General features: G+C 50.7%; 1 protein-coding gene across 1 annotated transcript in view; it reads right to left on the bottom strand.

Annotated features, from left to right (window-relative positions):
• Nucleotides 1-21,497, bottom strand: part of SDK1 (sidekick cell adhesion molecule 1) — a 530,611-nt gene that overhangs the window by 202,741 nt on the left and 306,373 nt on the right. The window contains exons 9-13 of the mRNA XM_042972313.1: nucleotides 19,058-19,252; nucleotides 15,437-15,553; nucleotides 13,750-13,917; nucleotides 11,779-11,881; nucleotides 9,251-9,427 (exon numbers count right to left, since the gene is read on the bottom strand). Coding sequence (XP_042828247.1) covers nucleotides 9,251-9,427; nucleotides 11,779-11,881; nucleotides 13,750-13,917; nucleotides 15,437-15,553; nucleotides 19,058-19,252 — 760 coding nt within the window. The remainder of the gene's footprint in view (nucleotides 1-9,250; nucleotides 9,428-11,778; nucleotides 11,882-13,749; nucleotides 13,918-15,436; nucleotides 15,554-19,057; nucleotides 19,253-21,497) is intronic.

Raw genomic sequence — 21,497 nt, 5'->3', positions numbered from 1 at the left:
TAGAGATTAAAGGGATGATGGCTTTGGGATTAGATGGGGAGGGAGTGCCAAGTTTTACACAATATAGTATTTAATTGAGAAAACTCACTCAGCAATTTGTTCTTACAACCCGAAGCTGTTAATGGGAAGGCGGAGAGCCACAGAAACAGGAAAGGGCCTAGGAAATAAGATTTAACTTGGGAAATTCTGGACCCTAGTCCCTTGGGCTCATTTGCCAGAATGTCCACAGGTATCCCCAGACAGTGGCTGCCTCTTCTTTGACCACATGACGTTGTGGCTTCATTCTGTCTTCTGCGAGATAACGGGGTTCAGGGGAAGAACTCAGGGGAATGTGGAGAAAACTCGAAAACCCCATGGAAATAGTAAACAGAACATCAGCAGGGCTGTAGAATGGAAACACAGTTGAAGCAAATAAATACAGAAAGGGGTTTACTAATAGAAAAGGCTTTACTGGGATTTACTGGTGACAAAGCTTCAAAGTCCAATTGTATGGTTTCTCCTCAGTCTGCAACCATACAATCCCTTTCTTTCTTTTCCTTCCTTCCTTCCTTCCTTCCTTCCTTCCTTCCTTCCTTCCTTCCTTCCTTCCTTCAAGAGAATAAGTGCAGGAGGGGCAGAGAGAGACTGGGAGAGAGAATCCCAAGCAGTCTCCATGCCGGCAGCACAGAGCCCAAGGTGGGGATTGAACTCACGAACAATGAGACCATGACCTGAGCCAAAATCGAGAGCCGGATGCTTAACTGACGGAGCCGCCCAGGCGCCCCTGCAATCACACCATCCTAAGCAGCCCTAGTCTGGTGCTTACCCTTCATGTCTCACAAATCTGGGAGCAGCACCCTGTTTCGTGGCTGTCGGGAACAGCTTTCTCTATAAACGTCCTCAGGTGGTACTGGGAGAGGGGTGCCATGTGGACCCGTTTCACCCACTAGCTAGTCTATGGTCTCTCTGAGACATCAATTACTGCTGACCCACATAGGTCAGCACAAAGAGCCATAATTATACTTGCTATTTTTAATTTAAAAAGCGTACTCATTACACTTTGAAATTTATTAAGCTGTTATGTGTGTGCAGCTACCTAAGAAACACAGCTCTCTCTACCCAGGCACACCGTTAATAAACAAATTAATATTTCCAGTGTAGACGGAGACTTTAAATTAGTACAATAAAGAATCAACTTGAGCCTGAAATGTTGGCTTGTTTTCTCTTTAGTTGTGGATTGGGTTTTAAATCAGAAAGGGAGCTTTTATTTCTGTTGAGCTCTCCAGTAACTGATTCTTCCTTAAATTCCCAGTGAAGACGCCTATGAAGGACATGCCAGGAAAAAATATTTCTCCTTTCCCTGTGCCCCATTTTCCTACTGGAATTGGGTTGTTCTCAAACCAAACCACAGTTGTTGAAATCGTCCCAACCTGAAAACAAATTGAGATAAACTTGGGTAAGTATTCCAAATAAGACCGTGGTATCATAAAGAATCGGTCTGGTCTTTGCCCCAGCTCCCAGGGGTGGAACTTCTAAGGGGCACTGGGGTGCCCTTGGAATTTCCTGAGGGGCTGCCTTAGCTGTTCATGGTGGGCCCGTGTTTTGCCACACCTGTGTTTTGCCAACAGCGTCACTCGTGGGGGGGGGGGGCCCTGCAGAGTTCCAGGAGGGGGCTCGCCTGCTGGAGAGACCAGCCGTGTGGTTAGAGGGCTGGGGCGTCGAGCCAGTGAGATCAGCCAGACCTTCTGATCTCCTGGAAATGGAGGGGCGGGAGCAGGGGACCGAGCCAGTGATAATGACGCCCCAGCCAAACTATGGACACCAAGCTCAGCTGAGCTTCCTGGTCGGGAATCGGACACGTGTGGAAGCTTTGTGTTTGGGACCCTCCCAGACCCTGCCCTTGCTTCTCTTTGTACGTCTGGTCCGGATTTTATCCTCTATAATAAGACCGAAATCAGGCACTTAACCGAGTTCTGTGGGTTGTTCTCGGGAATCATCCATCCTGCTGGGGTGGCGGGAAGCTTCAAATGCTAGGAGGTCGGCCAGAACCACAGATGGCCTGGGGGCCGCGGAGCTGCGGCTGGTGTCTGCGGTGGCGCACGGTGCCCTTCACCTCCGGGGAGTCGGTGTCAGGACCGCACTGCAAAGACGTGCCCAAGCCGGGAGGCTTGCTGACGTGACCAGCACTAACTCAGAGGACTGACAGGGCGGGTTGGTGCCCGGGACCGTTGTTCACGTGCGGACGCTGCCCCACACGGGCCCGAGGCCCTCCCACCACCGACTCACGGCCAAGTCGGGAGACGTGCGGGCGGCCCCGAGGCCCTGGAAGCAGACGCAGCCCCCGCGAGAGCCTGAAGGGGCCGGGGGGACGGAGAAGAGGTCCCGGGAGGCCCTGGGCGGCATCTTACAGCGGGCAGGAGGCACTTCCAGTGACACGCTGCAGAGGGATTCTCTCTGGGGGTTGACAGGCACGGATCATTCTCCTCACCGAAACTGGGGTGTGGGCCCTTCTTTGGGTCGGTGGTTACACTGCAGAATCTCCACTCCCACCACCGTCCCCCCTTCACACACACGCGCCTCTAAGTAGTCACCACGTCCTACCTACCCTCCTTAGAAACGCCCGTAACGCCAACCCGTCTGCTTCGTCGCCACTGACCAGCTTCAGCCCACCCGACACAAGCTGTCCCAAGGGCCGCGCCACACGGTCCTCCCGCCCGTCCTGCCTGCTGCCGCTGTAGGGGGTCCTGCCACGTGCTCCCCGCTGCGCCCGCGACGACTCCCTGCTACACAGCTCAGCCTCTAGCCCACACTGGCTGCTCTCCTGAGCGTCACGCTTCCAGCCACAGCGAAGGCCTTGTGGCTCCCCGAGTCCAGCCACCCCGTGACCTGCGTGCACTCACACGGGACGTCCCGTTGATGGGAGAGTCGCGCCAATCAGAAAATCCACCTCAGCCTCCGAGGCTCGGCTTCCCTCTCACCCACGACTAATTCTTGAGCAGAACCAACCACTTCTATCTCACTGCAATCTACAGATTTTTCAGTTCAGGAAACATCTTGAAGCCCTACGGGAGCAGGAACCCTACTGCATCCTGCTTGATTATGGATCTGCCTCCCTTCTCCAGGGAAGGAAGATTTCTCTTCTCCCTTCTCTGCCTTTTTTCCTTGACCTTGGCATCGCCAATGCTGGCACAGAGTGGGCACGCAGTAAAATGTGGGGCAGACGGATGGATCAACCGATACAGGAGTGGATGGGTTAACAAATGAACACTCCCCAAGCCTGGGGCCGTATGTGGAGTGTAGGGACACGGAGGGAGAGGCTGTCACAGTCCTGCTCTCCCAGAGCTGAGATGCTGAGGAGGAGCACGAGGCCCGTATACAGGCTGAGACGAGGCAAGGCATCGCAGGTCAGGAGCCGTGGGATGGTTCTGGAAATAACGGTGGGCGGAATGCAGGGCGGGGCTGCAGGAAGGGCCGTCTGTGGAGGAGGTGGGGGTCGCATGGCTGGGACTGGTGTGGGTGAGCGGAGGAGGAGGGAAGGCTCCCTTGGGCAGGGAGGACAGGAAGGGGAAGGGGCTGCTGAAGGCGCGGGTAAGACTAGGGGGAGGTTTGGAGCAGCGGCGGGAACACAGGGTTTGCACTGAGTCACGGAGGAAGGCAAGTAAGAGACACCCGTTTTCAAAATTTCTGGGCTATCTGTGTAACGCTGACTTTCCAGGGCTACAACTGGGACCCCAAGGGCGACTCACTGGAAAGTGTCAGAGAGACACAGGAGGCAGTCAGGAGAGGGGACAGACTGGGAGACAAAAGCTGGGCTAGAGGTTAAGGAGCCAGCATCCATGGCCGACATATACATCCGGACTCCAAGAGGAGATCCGGGGAGCGAGAGGTGGGGGCACACGGCAGGCTGGGGACAAGACTGGCCATTGTGGACCCGAGGCTGTGAAGAGTCTGCTCTCGTTCAGCCTGTGGCCCCTGAGAAACTCCTGTGTCCCCACACACGTCATCTGGGGGCCTTAAGTGGCTGTGCAGGATCGAATCCTAAATTCTGAAAGTACAGCTCTCCTGCAGCTGGGAAAATATGGGGCTTCTCGCACTCGATGTCAGATCATGCTTCTCTTAGCCTAAAAGGAAGGCCAAGAGAGGACCGATCTGACCGGTGACCAGATAGCTTCTGTTCTGGGGGGTGGAGGGTTGACTACTACTCACAGCCACTTCCTGTGCGAGGAACTTGAGAACTTCTCTGTGGAGGGTTCTCACCACAGTCCCTCTGTCTGCCCCTCAGAGCTTGCTGATTCTCACTTGGCATGTGATTCTCCTAAGAGGGGTTTGTGATTTCCCTCTTCCCAGCTGATCAAAAGCCACCTACAAGAAGGCCCTAAGGTCTTCTAGAAGTAGGCACCCTGAACAGCAAAATGGCAGCCAGGTGCCTGAGACGGAGGCGACAATGAGAAGACCTTGGAAATGTAAAGGCAACGTAGCTTTGCGACATTTAGTGTAGGAACAGGGACCTAAAGCCCAGCGGTGCCCAAAGACATGATGTGATTCATCATCAAGAAATAATGAGCCCTCGTCCACCACTGCCCCACAGTCCTCTCCATGGGCTCATGGTCACATCCAAGATGGTGGCCCAATGCTGAACGTGATGTTTTACACACTGCAGAGCTCAGAGTCAGAAGGAAATTTAGACCTTTCCTAGTTCCAGCCTCTGTCCTATAGGAAAATCCCCTCTGTGATATCTCTTGTGTTCAATGTTACCTGTTTCCCAATGCAAAGAACTTTATAATATACATTGAAGACGTAAACGGTTTCTTTAAATGGTAAGTTTTGGTTATCGGGAAAATTAAGCTTTGCGCAATACTTGCCTGACCATCAATAACCGATAAATGAGGCTTTAATATATTCTGAGTTCATTTCAGAGAATCTGATCTAATAGAAATAGACCGTGTCTTGGCGTTTCTCTGCCAACTTTGAAAGGAGATAAATGATCAGCAGAGCAACTCACAGACAGGGATCTGCAGACAGGGTGACAAATGAAAGAAATCTGCGAACAATAGAAATGAGGCCGGTGCCGAGTCACTTTGTGATTTAAAGAGAACTTGGGGGTAGCGGGGAACCCCTGTCAAGCCAGTTACACCACAAGACTACCAGACACTAACAACGAGACACGGGGACCGTAGGGAAAGGGGATTAAGCCAGGTGTGTTTGGGGAAAACAGCTTCGAGAACGACCGAAAGCAATTGGCAAAATTGTGGCTGTAGCCGGCCTGCTGTGCAGCAGAGGCTCAGGTAAGTATTTTTCTATACGGAAGCACGGCCCCTTTAACGCACAAATGATGACCTGGTCAAACCCAGCTTCTACGACTTTACTCTGAGGGTGAAGACAACGGGGGGGCCTGGCAACTCTCGAGAAATGGTGTTAAATTGTTCACTCCTTATGATGGCTTTGTGAGGGTTGGCTTTACTAAGAGAAATCTCTTCCCTGCCTCAGGGTCCAAGTCTTGCGGTCTGCTCCATAAATTAAGTTTTCTCTGTACTCCAGACTCCTAAGAATTAGTCTCTGATCTCGGAAGGAAAGATGCAAAGCTAATTGGGTCTTTAAATGATTAATAATCACTCAACCCATAAAGCCCAGGAGCCTAGTTCCCCTGGTGTGTTCGACGCAGCAAGGTGCTCTGGGATGTGGGGCGTCCCAAACCAGCTCCTTCCCGAGAGGAACTAGCTAACCAGCAGGAGAGGCACGACCAACCGACCAGTCGGGGACTGGCCGTTTCGTGATGCCCTGTGGACGGTTAATTTATAGGGCACAACCCGGGACCACGTGGATTTGTGGGAGCCTCTCCTCTCGGGGAGGCGATGAAGGCAGACCCCTCAGAAATTACTCCTCCTCTGTGATCCCCAGTACGCAAGCCCAGTTCAGCCTCGTGAGGGCGGGGGGTGAGGCTCACTCTGACATTTACTGGACATTTATGTACCGGGCACCATTCCAGGCATCGAGAGCTCAACGGCAAACGACATACCTAGTGTGTTCGAGGGTCATGGAACATGGTCAAAAATAAAGCAGGATAGAAGAGAAGCTTCCTGAGCCCGGGTGTGGGAGGATGCTTTGGTGAAGGAGCAATGGTGCTTCTTGTGGGACAGGGAGCAAGGAACAGGAGCCATGACTGGGTGAGCTGGGTTCCAGGCCAGGGTGGTATAAGCACTGGTTCGTTCAAACCTCACAGTGGCCTTCTAAGGTAATGATAACGTGCCCATCTTGCAGTTGAGAAAACCAAGGCTGAGAAGTGGGCTAAGCTGCCCCAAGTCAGGAAGAGCTGGAGAAGGGGGTCCAGTCCGGCCCGGCTGGTGGAGGGCACCTCAAGAGGTACCTGTAGCCCTGCCAGGACCGCGACTTCTCCGGCATTGTCCTGGGCGTGACGGGCCAGGAGTCCAACCAGGCTGGCACAGAGGATGGAGCTAGAACACGCAACACACACACACTGAGAGCAAACCGACGGATGGTCTGCTTCTGAAAAGCCCACTTCTGATGCTGCTAATTTCTATATTTAACTAAGTAGCTTTTAACTCAAGTGGGGAGGCAGGGGAAGCAGGCTTTCAGCCTCTTTTGAAGGACACTATTTAGCTGTAAGTACCTCTCAGTCACTTCTGCAGTATGAGATTTTTTTTTCTTTCCTCTTCTTTTTTTTTTTTTTTTTTTGTCATCAGAGTAAATCACAGAAATGTTACCGAGCTTGATTTGAAAGTTCTCCGAGAAGCACAAAATGCCCCTCAATCGTGAGTTACGACTATTATCATTACTATTGTCATTACTGATGTCGTACAGTTAAGACCTATCTGGGTCTAAAGACAGACCAGGCTATAACCTACAACTTCCTCAATTCATTCAGATTTGCAAGAGTGGAGTGTTTATTACACTCACAATTCATAAGGAACCGCTGTCTTCCAAATCAGTTCTGTAACCCGCTGTACCTCAATTGGTTTGAATCACAAATCTGCAAATACTTCTATATTTAGAGATGAGGTGTCTTACCATTACAGAAAGCCTATTATTTTATAGATATGGCAACATTTGCTGAAAAATGTATTTTACTCAGAGGAAATCAAATAAGCAAATAGAAGGGAAGATATGTAAATCAGTAGACCATAGAGGTAGTGCAGAATAAAAAGCATGCCCTGCATTGGAAGCATGCAATTTTGGCTTCTGCTGACAGAGTCCTTATGAAATGCTAACACTCATTTATTTGTTACCAATGACGGATGATCTAAGAGCTCTCATAGGTAGCTTTAAAAATGTGAATAGCACAGTGGATCATGTGAATGTGCCGGATGTGTACTCCCAATATTGTCAAAATTAAAAAAAAAAACAATTCCCAACATGATGGAAGGAGGAAGGACACAGGCCCAGATCCGACAGGGGGTTTGGGCGCCGGGCTGGCTCCCCGCATTGGAACATGAGCCTGTGTGCTCGGAGGGAGAAGCCCCGGGCATGTGAGCATCAGAGGGAGGGCCCAATCGGGAGGAGCCCCGCCGGTGGCTGGTAACCTACACACATTTATTCGTTCATGCATGTGTGGACCACCCGACACGGACGTCGGAGCCCCTGTGGTGTCCCAAAGCATCGTGAGCCACTCAAAATGCAAGGCCTGCCATCCGGGTGTTTTTGCTTCAGCAGTGAAAGCATCGTGAAAACAGGCTCTTCCGGTGCACAGGCCCAGTGAACACGGGCACTTGCAGCCCATGCGATCAGTGCTATGACAGAAGGTCCAAGCAAATGCGGGGAAGCCGTGAGACACCCTGGGGTCCCCACGCAGGGGTGACCCTGTGGCTGAGCCCTAAAAGAGGCAGGGGCCCTTCAGACGGCGATGGCAGAAAACACGGCCGCAGCAGCCCGAGGCCCTGGGCGGAGGACCAGGTGAGCCCAGGAGGGCAGAAAGGGCCCAGGGCTGGCAGGTCCAGCGGCTAAGGGTGGGGCGGGGACACCTGGCACTTCACCCACACTCACAAAGCTGCAGGGCCACAGCACCTGACCCCCGCAGACATCCCGCCCACCCGGGGGCTGGGGGCACCTGTTGTCTGGTGACTAACCGGGATGACCTTCACTCCCAGCAGGTGACCGACCATATGAACGAGAACAAGGAGTCGCCCTGCAGATGCCAACTAGGCAGGAGAACAGGCCTTTCCGGGTACTGGAGGCACAATTCAAGGCTCTTCTGGACCAGCTGCTAAACACCATTAACCCATGGAATCCCAGAAACAGAGCTAGGCCAGCTGCCATCTGTTCACGTGTTCACACGTGTGTGCAACACACCCAGGAGCCCATGTGCTGAGCCCTTAGCAAGTATCCTTCTCCCGTGAACCCCCTTGGCTGGAGGCTTGGCTCTGTATGCAGACTGTTCATGTTGTACGTTCAGGGAGTGGCTTCTGTCTATAGACTCCTTCCTGGACTGAGGTGGGCAGACACCAGTAAGAAAAACCTCTGAAACGGCCTTTTCTAATGGCCTCGCACGGCCCACGTTAGCCAGGGCTGCTGGCCTGCGCCCCTGGAGCCCCTGCCCTGCTGCTTTGTTTGCAGATCTTACTTTGGTATGGCTGTGCTCAGGGACTGTCTGGGAGGCACCATTCTTAAAGAACAGAACAAATAACTACATATTAGGAAAAGGAAATTTGTCAGCAGGCTCTTTAGCCCCTGCCGGGGAACAGAGAGGAGCTTTATAAAGAGGCCCAGAGATGGAGGAAGGCAGTGGTTTCCCTCCTGGGCCCTCGGGACGCCCAGGAGGTCTCGATCAGCTGCTTGCCATTTCCAGGATTTCCAAAGACTTCATGGAAAGCAGCTGTTTACCACAGACAGGCAGGTGGTGCTGACCTCAGTGCGCCACATACCTGGCTGTCACCGAACGGTCTGGCCTCAGTGGGCTGGCCTGACATTCCTCACCGAGTTCTGCGGGCGTCACGTGGCAAAGTGGGCTGTTGCTTACGGGCGCTGCGGTAAATGGATGATATGGTGCCAACGGGGGAGATAAGGTAATAATAGGAGGGTGAAAACCAAGTACCAAACCATCTGAACCAAGAGTGGAATGTTTTCATTTCCAGGTTCCAACAAAACCCGTAAGTAAGTCTGTATGCCTGTGAGGCATGAGGCCATGGCCCCTGACGGCTGGCTTGGGGACCCAAGTGGCATCACACGTGCTAAAAATAGTCACTTGGACTCGGGATGGCTGACCACAGCGCTGCAAGCAATCAGGAGGTGGTTAACGCTCCACGGCGGCAACACTCACATCACCTCCAGCCGGGCCGTCCTGGAGTCATTCCCCCCTTCCGAGAGGATTTCACAGGTGTAGTCTCCGATGTCACCCGACCACGTCTGGCTAATGACAAGGGACCCGTCCTTCTCCACCACGATCCTGGAACTGCCAGATGGGGTGATGATTGCATTGTCCTTCTTCCACACGTAGCTGTGGGCCAAGCAGGGAGTCGTGAGTTAGGAAAGCTCTCCAGTTAGGATCAAGCCAGAGGGTTAGGATCGGGGCCGTGAGCGACCGACGGCCTTGTGAATGAACCAGAAGCCACTGAACTGTGTGCTCTTTAGATGGGCGAATTTCATGACATGTGAATATATCTAAAAGAAAGAATAAAGAAAAGCAACCAAATATCTTGGCCACGAGACAAAAACAGATGCTGAAGTTAAAAATGGGTCTGTGAAGATCACTGAGAACACCGAACTGGCCTTTGGGTTTCGAGACGGGAAGTCTGTACAGTGTCACGATCACACATGTCACTTACTAACACTGTACCTTGCACTTTGCCCAGGAATGTTCCTGGAGGACAGGGGTGCTGCCTGGATAAGGGGCAATGACCGTCCCAGAACTCCTCAGAGTGGAATTACCCAACTCCTGGAAAAAGATCACACCCCATAAACTTGTTTTCTTAAAACCGCACCTCTTTCTCATTTAATTCTTTAGTTATGACAATTTTAGCACATTTTTCTTTTCAAATGTAGAATCAATTAAGAGCCTGGCCGGCCTTTGGTGTCAGTGGTCAGGAGTCACCACTTACTGCTGGACAACGGGACATAACTGGCTTTCCTTTCCAAAATAATGTGCTCGGGTTTGCAAAATGTACCCAGCTCTTTAAAGGTTTAATATGCACAGAGCATAGACATTAATAAACTGCTTATCTGAAGTTACCCTGAGACAGAACAGACGTAGTCCCTCAAGAAGGAAATGAATAAATCGTTCGCTCTGGGGTATGATGTTCAGCTGAGATCATCCCTTAGGGGCGGTGCTCTCAGGGCAGAGGAACCCTGGGACGAGCAGTGCCCCAAGAGTGAGCCATCTAAAACCCCTCCGGAAGGAGGTTCCAGTTCTGTTTACTCACACATAAAAAGCTGCGGGAAAACTGCAAAGGTCCAGAGGGATTCCGGGTGAGCTCTTACAGTTGCAGAAAACCAGCTTGTCCTTCTCCCTCCTCTGGAATCCTACTCCCAAACCATTTAGAAATGAATGTGCTCTTTTCCAGGCAACATCTTTAAGACGGCCTCCATGGACTCTCTCGGTAATCTTTGGCCCGTTAGTTTTCGTTGGTGGGTTTTCCTTTTGACATTCTTGCAACTAAACCAAACTTGGTTTTTGAGCTCTCGGGAACTCGAGAGAGCCAGGTGAAAGTACAGAAACTCACGATCTGCCAAACGTCTGCTCAAGAAGAGTAAGCAAACAGCTCAGTCTCTGAATCCAGTTAATAACGTGTGCGGCAGGGGCGCCTGGGTGGCTCAGTCCATTAAGCGTCTGACTTCGGCTCAGGTTATGATCTCACGGTTCATGGGTTCGAGCCCCGCATCAAGCTCTGTGCTAACGGCTCAGAGCCTAGAGCCTACTTGCCATTCTGTGTCTCCCTCTCTCTCTGCCCCTTCCCCGCTCATGCTCTGTCTCTCTCTCTCAAAAATAAACATTAAAAAAAAAATGTATGTGGCAGCAGGCCCCTCCCTCTGCTCACAGTGAGGTGTTCAAGAAGGAAGGAAGGCATGTTGAGTCTATCCATTTGGCTAAATGTGTGCCTTCTGGCTGGGCTAAGGCCAGACTGAAAATTCTAGGATGACCGTATCATTCTCTCTAGATTTATTTTCGGGGCTGGTTCTGAAAATTAAAAACTATTCTGAAGGTGGCAGCTCTTTGGGAAGAAGCTCACCACCCAGTCACCTGTGTCTGCTGCCCTGCATTTCCCCAGAGGGGCACAGTTTTCATCATTACCCTCCTGCCTGAACTCGGACAAAGACGGGATATTACAATCCCTTCAGTGAGGCTTCAAGGTATCTAGTTCCCGTGTTTACGCGCATTTTCCTCTACATGCACGAGGTGACCGTGGCCGCCTTTCCTCTGGGTACAGGCCTGCCTTACTCCCCATCTCACCATGAAACCAACCTAGAGCAGAGGGAACCCCTCTCAAGTCTTACACGGCCCAGCATAAACGCTGCTGAAATCCTACTCGATCTGTCCGGATTTTTCTCTCATTAAGTATCAGCCCCTGACAAGTACGTTTTACAGATAGTGTATTAACCTTGGCAGAAAAATCATGAAAAGCTGTACTGAAGCCACGGAGTGGAACATAGCTCACTGTAAATAATACATAAGGCTGGAGTGGAAAATGGGATTTGTGTGATTAATGATGGAGCCCAAGACCGCGTGATGCCGTAATCAGGGATCTGTGGCTGAAATCAAAGTTGCCCAAATTCTCCCTTCGCATCTCAACTTCATCTCCTAAGCTCCCAGAACATGAATGAGCCCCAAACGCTGTGAGTGACTGAACTGACCGGAGAGTGATCCGGGGGTCATGAGTGGCTCCGCAGTGCAGAGTGGCCGTGGTCCCCTTAATCACCACGCGGTCCTCGGGAGGGTTAACGATGGACGTACGATCTGGGAAAACACAAGTCACAACTCAGAGAGAATTACATGCTTGAGACTTTCCTCCCTCAGGGGGGAATGAATTGGTCACCTAACATAAAAGCCTCCAAGTTTTCTCTGATCTTGGCAAAACGAACGTAAACGAAAGCACTCAGGGAATTGGAAGCAGGCTCTCCACAGCGCGGCCAGGGCAGTCAGGCCTCCCCTCCCCTCTGGGGCCGCTCCCCAGCCTCTCAACCCTCCTGAGGACAACGAGAACACAGACCGTATGCAAACGTTCATTAGGTTCTGCGGTCTTAGGTTAAAACCGTGGTTCTTTCCCAAGATTATTAACATTCTGGTCATTTCTGCTGTCTGCACAGCACGTCATGACTTTGCAAAGTGCTTCCATTTGTATTGTTCTATTTAATGCTCACACAACCTCGTGGGGTCTGCGACAGCACCACTCCCAGCTTCCAGGACTAGAGAGTGGCGCTCAGAAGTGCAGTGGCTGGCCGAGAAAGGCCCGGCGACAGCCCTGTGGCCGGTGAACCCCCCCACCGTGCACCTGTGAGGTGGACCCTGCTCTGGCCCCAAGGAACAGAGCCCAGAACATGGGAGTCCTAAGACTAGGTCAGGGCCCAGCCTGACCGCCTGGAGCGCGGTGTCCCGGAAAGACCTGAGCTTTAAACTGGGTGTCTGCGGAAGGGGGAGGGCGGAATCCCCCGCAACCGCACAGAACAGAGTAGGTAAAGGGTGGGATGTGCTCTGCAGGCCCCCCCGAGAGCACACCCATCACTCTAGTGTTGTGAGGTTTTGAATCTTAGCAGATCTACAGAACTTTCTGGAGGGTGACCTACAGAGACACAGGCATAATTCTTCACAAGCTGTTAAATGTCAGCTTCACATGTTAGGGACACATGACAAATCAGAAATGGTCAACGGAGTGGACCACGAGATGGGACAAGACCTCTTTTTTGGTACCGGAGAATATTGGGGGAATTCGAATTCGTGCCTCTTTAAAAGTCCTGGTGTTTTTATAACACCTAAATAAATTAGAAGGGGTCATTTCTCAACGTGGACACAAACTGTACCAGAGAGAACCAAACGGACATGAAATAAAGCACGATAGTTCAGGTTCTCTTTAAGGACGGTGTTTGAACAAATGAGTCACTGATGCCAGTTAAATTTTTCTCTCTTCATAGAGATAAGCTTTACAAAGATCAGTGAGCACTATCTTTTGCTTTTTTGAACAACGATTTTTTTTTTTTAGTCCTATAGATTATGGATGAAGCAGAGATGAAAAAGTACACCGGCAAGTGAAGTTAAAGGTGGGGCAGAGATACTTGGTAATGAATCCTTATGTCTGGAAAACAAATCATTCTCCAGTTCAGAAAGCTGTGTTACAGATAAAGAAAAAAAGCTGGAGAAATAAAAAATTTTCAATTCACTCCTAAGATATAAAAAACACTCACGTTTAATATACTAAGAGTGTTTTAGTTGGTTATAATGATACTACAGAAAAAACATACTTTCTATAAAATGTTATCTCTTGACTCTTAACTGTTAATTCTTACACAGTGCTTATAAAATTAACCAACCTATCAGTTTTGTTGTTCGGGCTAGTTTGGGCTAATATTTCCTACTCCACTGACTTTAAAAAGTCAATCTTTAATCTCTCCTGAAATGTCCCATTAAATCTTTGAATACATTTTCTAATTATTCTTTTAGAAACTGAAAAATTAATTACTCAACAGATTTCTATAAATTAGTTGTAAAAATAATCATTATCTTTTGATTAAATTAGAGAGTCCAAGGGCGTATTGACATCCCCTAAGCACAGCTGACATGATGATTAAGCCATGATGAACAGAAGGTTCCACGCGGCCTGTGGTCCTTACTCCACACAGTCAGTGCTGCAGACGCGCTCAGGGACCCCTCCGTGTTGGTGGCATAGCAGGTGTAGTTGCCAGCATCCTGGATGAAGACGGGGGTTATCTGCAGACCCCCGGATTCCAGAAGCATAAACCTAGGAATGCGCACAGAGCCACTGGCCAAAATATGTTTTCCTGAAGAAAAGTAGAGAAACGGGAATGTTAGCACCAAAACCAAGAAAATAACTTGAAATAATCATAGTAAGGTGGAAACCGTATGTGCAAAAATAACCAAAGCAGTTTCCTTTCGCATTATTTAGGATGACGAGACCAAGAAAATCTTAATTGTGCAATACTGAGAAAATGGGTTAAACCAGTTACGTCCATGTATGTATGCGACTGTTATCTTTGGTGACTGACTCTGACTTTTCTTTATACCTGTATACATCTGCAGATTTTCTATACAAAGCTATCATACATTCTAAATTGGGAGAAAAAATGTATACATAAAAGAGAAGAACCCCCTCTTGCTTACTGACCTGCACGTTTAACAGCTCTGGTCTGGGTGCAGGAGTCACATGCTGGGAGAGGTGAGAAGCCTCTACGTGGTTCACCCAGAGGAGGGCCCTCCTAGCGCGACCAGCTCATTTGTGTGAACCCACACAATTCAGCATATATTTGTTAAGAATGGATCGTGTGTGCTGTTCACTGAGGGACATGTGTGCCTTCGTGTGGAAGGGCCTGGGAACCACAGAGAAAGCCCATGACGTGATGCCCCTCCTCATGGGGACTGAAAACAGGTAGAATGGAGAGGGTTACGTGTCAGATGAGCCTGTGCTAGAACCATCTTTCCCTCTCTCTGCTTTTCTACTTTAGTAAAGTGTCTGCCTTTGACGTCACTCTGCTAAGTTACACACAGGGAAGGGATCTTGGAAGGTCCTTCTGAGTCTTGCTGTCCATGAATGCTTCAGACTTTGAGCCTTGGCAGAATCCAGTCTTTGGTTTCTCTGCTTTTTTTTTTTAAATGTTTGTGTTTATTTTGAGAGAGAGAGGGAGAGAGAGAGAGAATGCACAGGGGAGGGGGAGAGAGAGAGAGGGAGAGAGAATCCCAAGCAGACTCCATGCTGTCAGCGCAGAGCCCAACATGGGGCTCGATCCCGCAAACGGTGAGATCATGACTTGAGCCGAAATCAAGAGTGAGATGCTTAAGTGACTGAACCACTGAGGCGTCCCTCTCTGCCTTTTGTAAAACCGGGTACAAATGGCGTCCATATCCTGTTAGTTTCAGGCGTGCATCCTAGGCACCTTTCTTTCTTAAAGAAACAAGGGTATTATTCTTCATTTCGAATATTGCCTTCACTTCATAAATGGAGAAACTGAGTCCTGGAAGCACTTCTCCAGATCCAGTACCTATATTTCAGGCAGCCCCTCACACGCCTAAGGTGGCCTATGAAGGGCTTAGGCAGAACACAGTGATATTCACACATTTTGAAAAAAGTCTGTTTGCTCTTCGAGACGTGAGCTCTGTGAAGCTTACAGGGGACTGTCCTTCTTACCCACCCGGCACCCGCACCCAGCAGGTGCTCGGCAGACGGCTACTCATCCTTACTGACTGAAGGCAGGCGGTGGGGGTAGGGGGCTGAGAACACGAGCCTTGGCCCAGGGGCTCCTTTCCCACGGTGGCCAGGCTGTGGGGGCCGCGCAGGCTACCCACCTCTCCTCCACGTGATGGCGGGCTTGGGCGCCCCGGACACCTCGCACCTCAGAGTGGCTGTCATCCCGTCGGTGACCGTGGTGTCCACTGGCAGCTGTGTGAACGCCGGGGCGACATCTAAGCGGGAGCGAACAGTGACATTCTCAGGGTGCGCCCCCCGGACGAGCCCAGACCCGCCTGCTGGGGGTAGCCCGTATGGACTTTTACAGGACTAATCACACAGAACTGCAGTGACAAAAGATGAAAACCTTTCAGCAGTGACTATAACCTTCAGTTACTTGTCCCTCAGGAGCTGCCGATCTGTGTTTACAACCCAGAGAGAAACCCAGTCTGTGATGGAACGGACACGTGGTGGCAAAGTGCCGGGGCCCAGGAAGGGCTGTTTCAGAAGAACGGTAATGAGACGAAAGACATTTATTTAGATAAATCTAACAAGCTTGACTTCGTTACTCTTTAAAAAATAGAAAAAGCTAATTTTTGACCATTAAATATTAACCACAAGATGACACTTTCACTAAATAATCAGATTTGAAGCCCTTCGGTAAAGGATTTCCAGGAAGTGTTGTGGGCCCAACTGCTGGGGGGCCTTCTTGTCCTGGGGGGCCGGCACGGGTCTCCAGCTCTCAGGAGCCGGGAATCGGACCGAGACAGCCAGGGCGGCTCAGGCCGGCTTCAGCGAGGGCTCACCTGACTGTGTACCACTTGGAGAATGATTAAACTGGAAACCGCCGAAGAGCAGGGATCTGTGTGTCCCAAACCCTGGGAGGGCCCCACAGGAGCCTGGGCTGGGGTTCCCGGGAGAAGCAGATGCTGCTGCCGGCCCGCCTTCCCCCAGGCGGGAGTCCCTACGAGCCTCATAGGTGCCATGGGAGCCGTCCCCAAAGCGTAGCCTAGAGCCCTCTGCTTCCTTGCACCTGTGGGGCCACCACCTGGACAGTGCAGCGGCCTCCTACCTGGGCCCAAGCCTTCCACTCCTCCCTGTGCTGGCCGCTCTACACCCAGCCTTGGGTGCCCTTTGGGAGCTGTGAAGGATACCCCACCACTCCCTGCCGGAGGCCCTGGAAAGCTTCCCGCTGGGCCTTGGCCCTTGACCCCTCCAGCCTACCTCCTACCATGACCCCTGGCTCCTGTATCCCCAAGCTTGTTCCTCGAAGGCACTTGCAGCGTCCCCTCCCTCACCCCATGACGTGCACACCCCCCAAGATTTTTCACCTTCGGGCCTCAGCTCCTGCACCGTCTCAGGGAACGATCCCTGGGCGCCCTCAGAGGCGCCTCCCGGGTCACCATGGGCCTGGCCTGTTGTCTCCTCTCACGGCCCTCATCCCTGGCTAGACGAGCTCCTCCTCTCCTGCGTGTCTCCCCACTTCATGACCTCTGCCCTGGAAGGGTGAGAACCTCGCGTGTCTTCCTCAGAGCTCCGTCCCCGAGCCTGAGAGACCCAAGTGCCTGACAGAGATGCTAAATTAAATGTTTGTGAAATGAACGAATAAATATTGATTGCTTTACATACTATATTTTCTTTTCGCTAAAAGGGTTTTAATTTGGAAATAAAAGCCTATTTTGCAAAACCGTGTACTTACAAAACAGAGAATGTAGTAGTATCATTATCGTGTACTTATTGTTCAATCTCCAGCTGCCATGGCAACCAGTTTGGTAGCACTTTTCATCTAAATTTCCCATCTGATCCTTGGAGGAACCTTGTGAACTGGGCTGAGATGGTTCACTTTTGGTGATAAAACTGAGGCTGAGAATTAAGGAATGTGTCCTAAGCCTCTCACTAGAGAAAGGTAGGCAACGACAGCCTGTTGCCTGCTTCTATAAATAAAGTTTTATTGAAACACAGCCAGGTCCATTTGCTCAGTAATGTCTGTGCCGCTCCCACGCCACTGCAGCAGAAGCCAGTGGCTGTGACAGAGACCACGTCCCTCCGAGCTGAAAATACTATCTGGCTTTTTACAGAAAAAGTTTGCTCCAGTCAACAGAACCAAAAGACAACCTACTGGATGGGAGAAGATATTTGCAAATGACATAACTGATATTTTGGTTAGCATCCAAAATATGTAACGAACTTCTACACCTCAACACCAAAAAACCAGATAATCCAATTAAATTAAATTAAACAAATAATCCAATTAAAAACACGGGCAGAAGACACGAACAGACGTTTCTCCAAAGACATCCAGATGGCCAACAGACACATGAAAAGATGCTCAACGTCACCGATCATCAGGGAAATGCAAAACAAAACTACAACGAGGCATCACCTCCCACCTGTCACAACGGCTAAAATCAACAACACAAGAAACAAGTGCTGGCAAGGATGTGGAGAAAAAGGAACCTTCTCGCACTGCTGGTGGGAATGCAAATGGTGCAGCCACTGTGGCAAACAGTGTGGAGGTTCCTCAAAAAGTTAAAAAGAGAGCTACCCTATGATCCAGTCATCCTACTCCTGGGTATCTACCCCAAGAACACGAAAACACCGATTCAAAACAGACTCTTAAGTACAGAGAACAAACTGGTGGTTGGCGGAGGGGAGGGGGGCGGGGGATGGGGGAAACAGGTGACGGATGACGAGCACACTCATCGTGATGAGCACGGACGGTGGAACAGCATCGTGGAGTCGATGTAACCATATACCCGAAACTGACACAACACTGTATGTTAACGACACTGAAATTAAAATGCAGGTTAAAAAAAAGAAAAAGAAAAGCCCCACAAGCTCCCGGCTGGCGCTTTTAAGATGTGCTTTAAATAATCCTAACTGATCAAAACTCAGCTTCTGGCTGAAGTACCCACTGTTATTTCCACTGTTACAGTCGTCCAAACCAGAGGATAAACTTGACCCCTGGGCAAGATTCAAGGAAGTGGTCCCTAACGTACCAAAACAGACACACGATTCCTTAAATTCATTCGTTCTGGCAGACAGGAGCCATCTGCATACTGACACGATTTGCTTTCTCCAATGGCTCTCACACCTGAGGATATCAGCATTTTGCCTCCAAAAGGGCAAACATGAAAGGTATAATCCCATCATCACTAAATTCCACTTCATTTTAGAAGAACAATATTACAGCTGTGGAGATGAAAAAGAAAACCCACAGATACAGTAAAAGCCTTTACCTTTATTTTATTTTTCAAAGACAGAGTGCCAAAGTATTTCTGTTAATGGGATAATAAAAGAAACTTACAGAAGAACTATAATTGTTCAATAAAACTAAAATAGAAAATGGATATAAAAAATGGGAAAGAGATCAAAAGAAAAAGATTAGGAATGAGCTATTCACTGAATAGTTCTTCCAGTTCTGTCCAGAAAAATGCAGATTTTTCTTTTCTACTTCTCAGTGGAGAAGATGGCTTGAGTGCCGGAAAATCAAGGTTTGTGTAAGAGCAGGTTGGGCACCAGGACGTGGGGGCAGGGTGTACCTGCTGGGGCTGCCGAGGGGCTTAGCACATGGGCTGCTCTCCGCCTGAGACGGGGCCCCTGCCGTGGCCACTGCACCCTGCCCGCTGACCTGAACAGATGCTACCACTTTCCGAGTATGTCACTCAGCCAAAAGTCGGGAAGCCCTGGCCTGAGGGCCCAGCCCGGATGGCCTGTCTTTCCCGACGGGCAGTACTCACTGGTGACGTCCAGGTACGTGTGGGTCTGGATCTCCCCTCCTTCGTTACTGGCAAAGCACTGGAAGATTCCGGAGTCCTCTGGACGCAGATGCTGGATGCGCAGGCCTCCGCTCGCAAGCATTTTGTATCGAGGATTGTGGAGCTTGCCGATGGAGACGGCATCCTTGTACCACTGGAGAGTGGGCAGAGGGACCCCTGTGTAGGAGTAGAAAGAAGTAGGCATTTGAAAAAATTAAATTCCAAGCACTATACACAGGGACTGAGGCAAAAATGTCTCAAAGGCTGCACGGCGATAGGCTGGTAGGCATTTTTTCATCTCTTAGCCCCTCCGTCCAACTCGTATGGTGTTATTTTTCTCATCTCTATGAAGACGCGGACACAGAGGGGCACCACAAGGAGTGGGAATGAACTCCTGACGCTGGGCTGCAGATGGTTCTGGACTCACGGAGCCTGTGCAGGTTTGTGCTCTGGTTGGGAGGGGAAGGGATCCCAGCTGTGACTGCCCTCCGGACAGAAAGGGATGGGGAGAAAGTCCCCTGTCGCTCCGCAGGGCTGACGCTGCCCCTCGAGGCTGGGGGTAGGGTCACGGGGGCCGGAGACGCACTTGGGAAGGAAGTGGCCCTTGCAAACTCCGAATGTTGCTGCGAAGACGGATGGCGTCAGGACACACGCATCTCTTCGTGCCCGGCAGGTGGTGGGTGCACAGGGGCTAGAGTGACTATTACTACAGCCGACAGCCAAAAACGTGCTCCGTGTCTTCACCCCTCCCCCGCCTAGGGAGCTGGGCGTCACCCTGATGGAAGCGGAGGCCTGCCGTGGCGGAGGGGCGATGGCTGAGGTCAGTGCCCGGCGCCTCAGGTGCAACTGGTGTTCGACCGCGCACGGGGGAGAAGTCGCTTGGCCCCTGAGACGCATGTGAGTCCAGCAGGTGGCAAGAAGGGGCCGAGACGGCACCATCCTTGCCCCTGGGAGCTAATGGCAGCCGGGGCGGGGCCAACACTGACCGGGGGGACGGGAGGGTCAGTCTGAGGCTGAGCGTCCCTTCCTCACCCTGGCGATGTGACGGAGACAACCCAGGCCTCGGTCAGAGGGACTGGAGCTCCGCGCCATCTGGCCGGCCCGTCTGACGGAGGGTGCCGTTGGGTTTGGGCAGGGTCTACAAGGAGGACAAAGGACAAGCTCACAGGGGCAGAGCCCTTGTTGTACACGAAGGGACTGTCCTTGGCTGAGAGCATGAAGCCCCCTGCCGCTCACCCCCCACGTGGCTCTGCTCAGCACACGGAGCCCAGGCGATAAGGGTGTGCACACTGCGCCCCCCCTTTACCACCCCCCACCCCGGCGCCTCACTGCACGGGATAAGCCGTGACTGGGCAGAGGCCACGTTCCTTCCCTGGGCAGCTGCCCTGGGAGGCTTGGGTGACTGACGGTGGTGGTCACCGCTCCCTGGCCCTCCCAAGCCGCCCAACATGGGTAAGCTGGGAAGACGCGACAGGCTGTGCACAGAAACTCCACCACGGCACCAGACCACGGCATCCCGAACCGTGGTGGGCACACGTATGCTTGCCGTGGGCCCGTGGGAAATGCGCAGAGATGTTCAGGCTGCTTCCGTACCTCAGTTTCTCTATGCATGAAATTAATTTAAGTAAAGCACGTGTCGGCAGTGATTCATGGTGAAAAGCACACCAAAATCACTTGATTTCAGATGCTATGTAGGTGTAAGATGTCTTCTTTAATAAATAAAGTTAACGTTGCGAAATATTTCAAGGTAATGTATTTTCAGATTCTGTTCTTTGCCTTAATTATGTTTCCTGTCACTTTTCATTAAATCAGGAAATTAAAAAAAATCCATTTCAAGGTAAAAGCATAACCAATTCATGTAAAATCTCATAATAGCAATTACACGATGTAGCTTTCATGAAGAATAACCACTTCGCATGCTGCTATCGTTTCATTGTCAAAATTAAAAGAAAGCAGTAAATTATACGATGGCAGCGTTGAAAGGCCTGTTCGATACATATTTACAAGTCTGTATGGTAACAAGCAGTTCACCCTGCAGAAATCATGCAAAAAAAGCATTCTCTTGTCAAGGGAAGAGCTTAAGATTGTCATTTATCGAAAAATAATTGTTAGGATATGGGGAACTCAGTGCCTTTCTATTTTAGGGCAATTTGGTGGCATAAAAGGAAATCTTATCCCCTGCAGGATTGCAGACACTGCCTTCTAAAATCCGAGCACCCTAAATACTGCATAGCTTCACTTTCAGACCATCGTGGACCTCAAAAAGATAGGTTTATGCGAAAAAAGAGAACAGGGGCGCTCAGTCAGTTGAGCATCCGACTCTTGATTTCAGCTGAGGTCATGATCTCGTGGTTCATGGGATGGAGCCCCACGTTGGGCTCTGTGATGGCAGCATGGAGCCTGCTTGGGATTCTCTCTCTCT

Source organism: Panthera tigris, chromosome E3 (genome assembly GCF_018350195.1).
Source record: "Panthera tigris isolate Pti1 chromosome E3, P.tigris_Pti1_mat1.1, whole genome shotgun sequence".
Lineage (NCBI taxonomy): Eukaryota > Metazoa > Chordata > Mammalia > Carnivora > Felidae > Panthera > Panthera tigris.
This window is presented reverse-complemented; position numbering and strand designations above follow the sequence as displayed.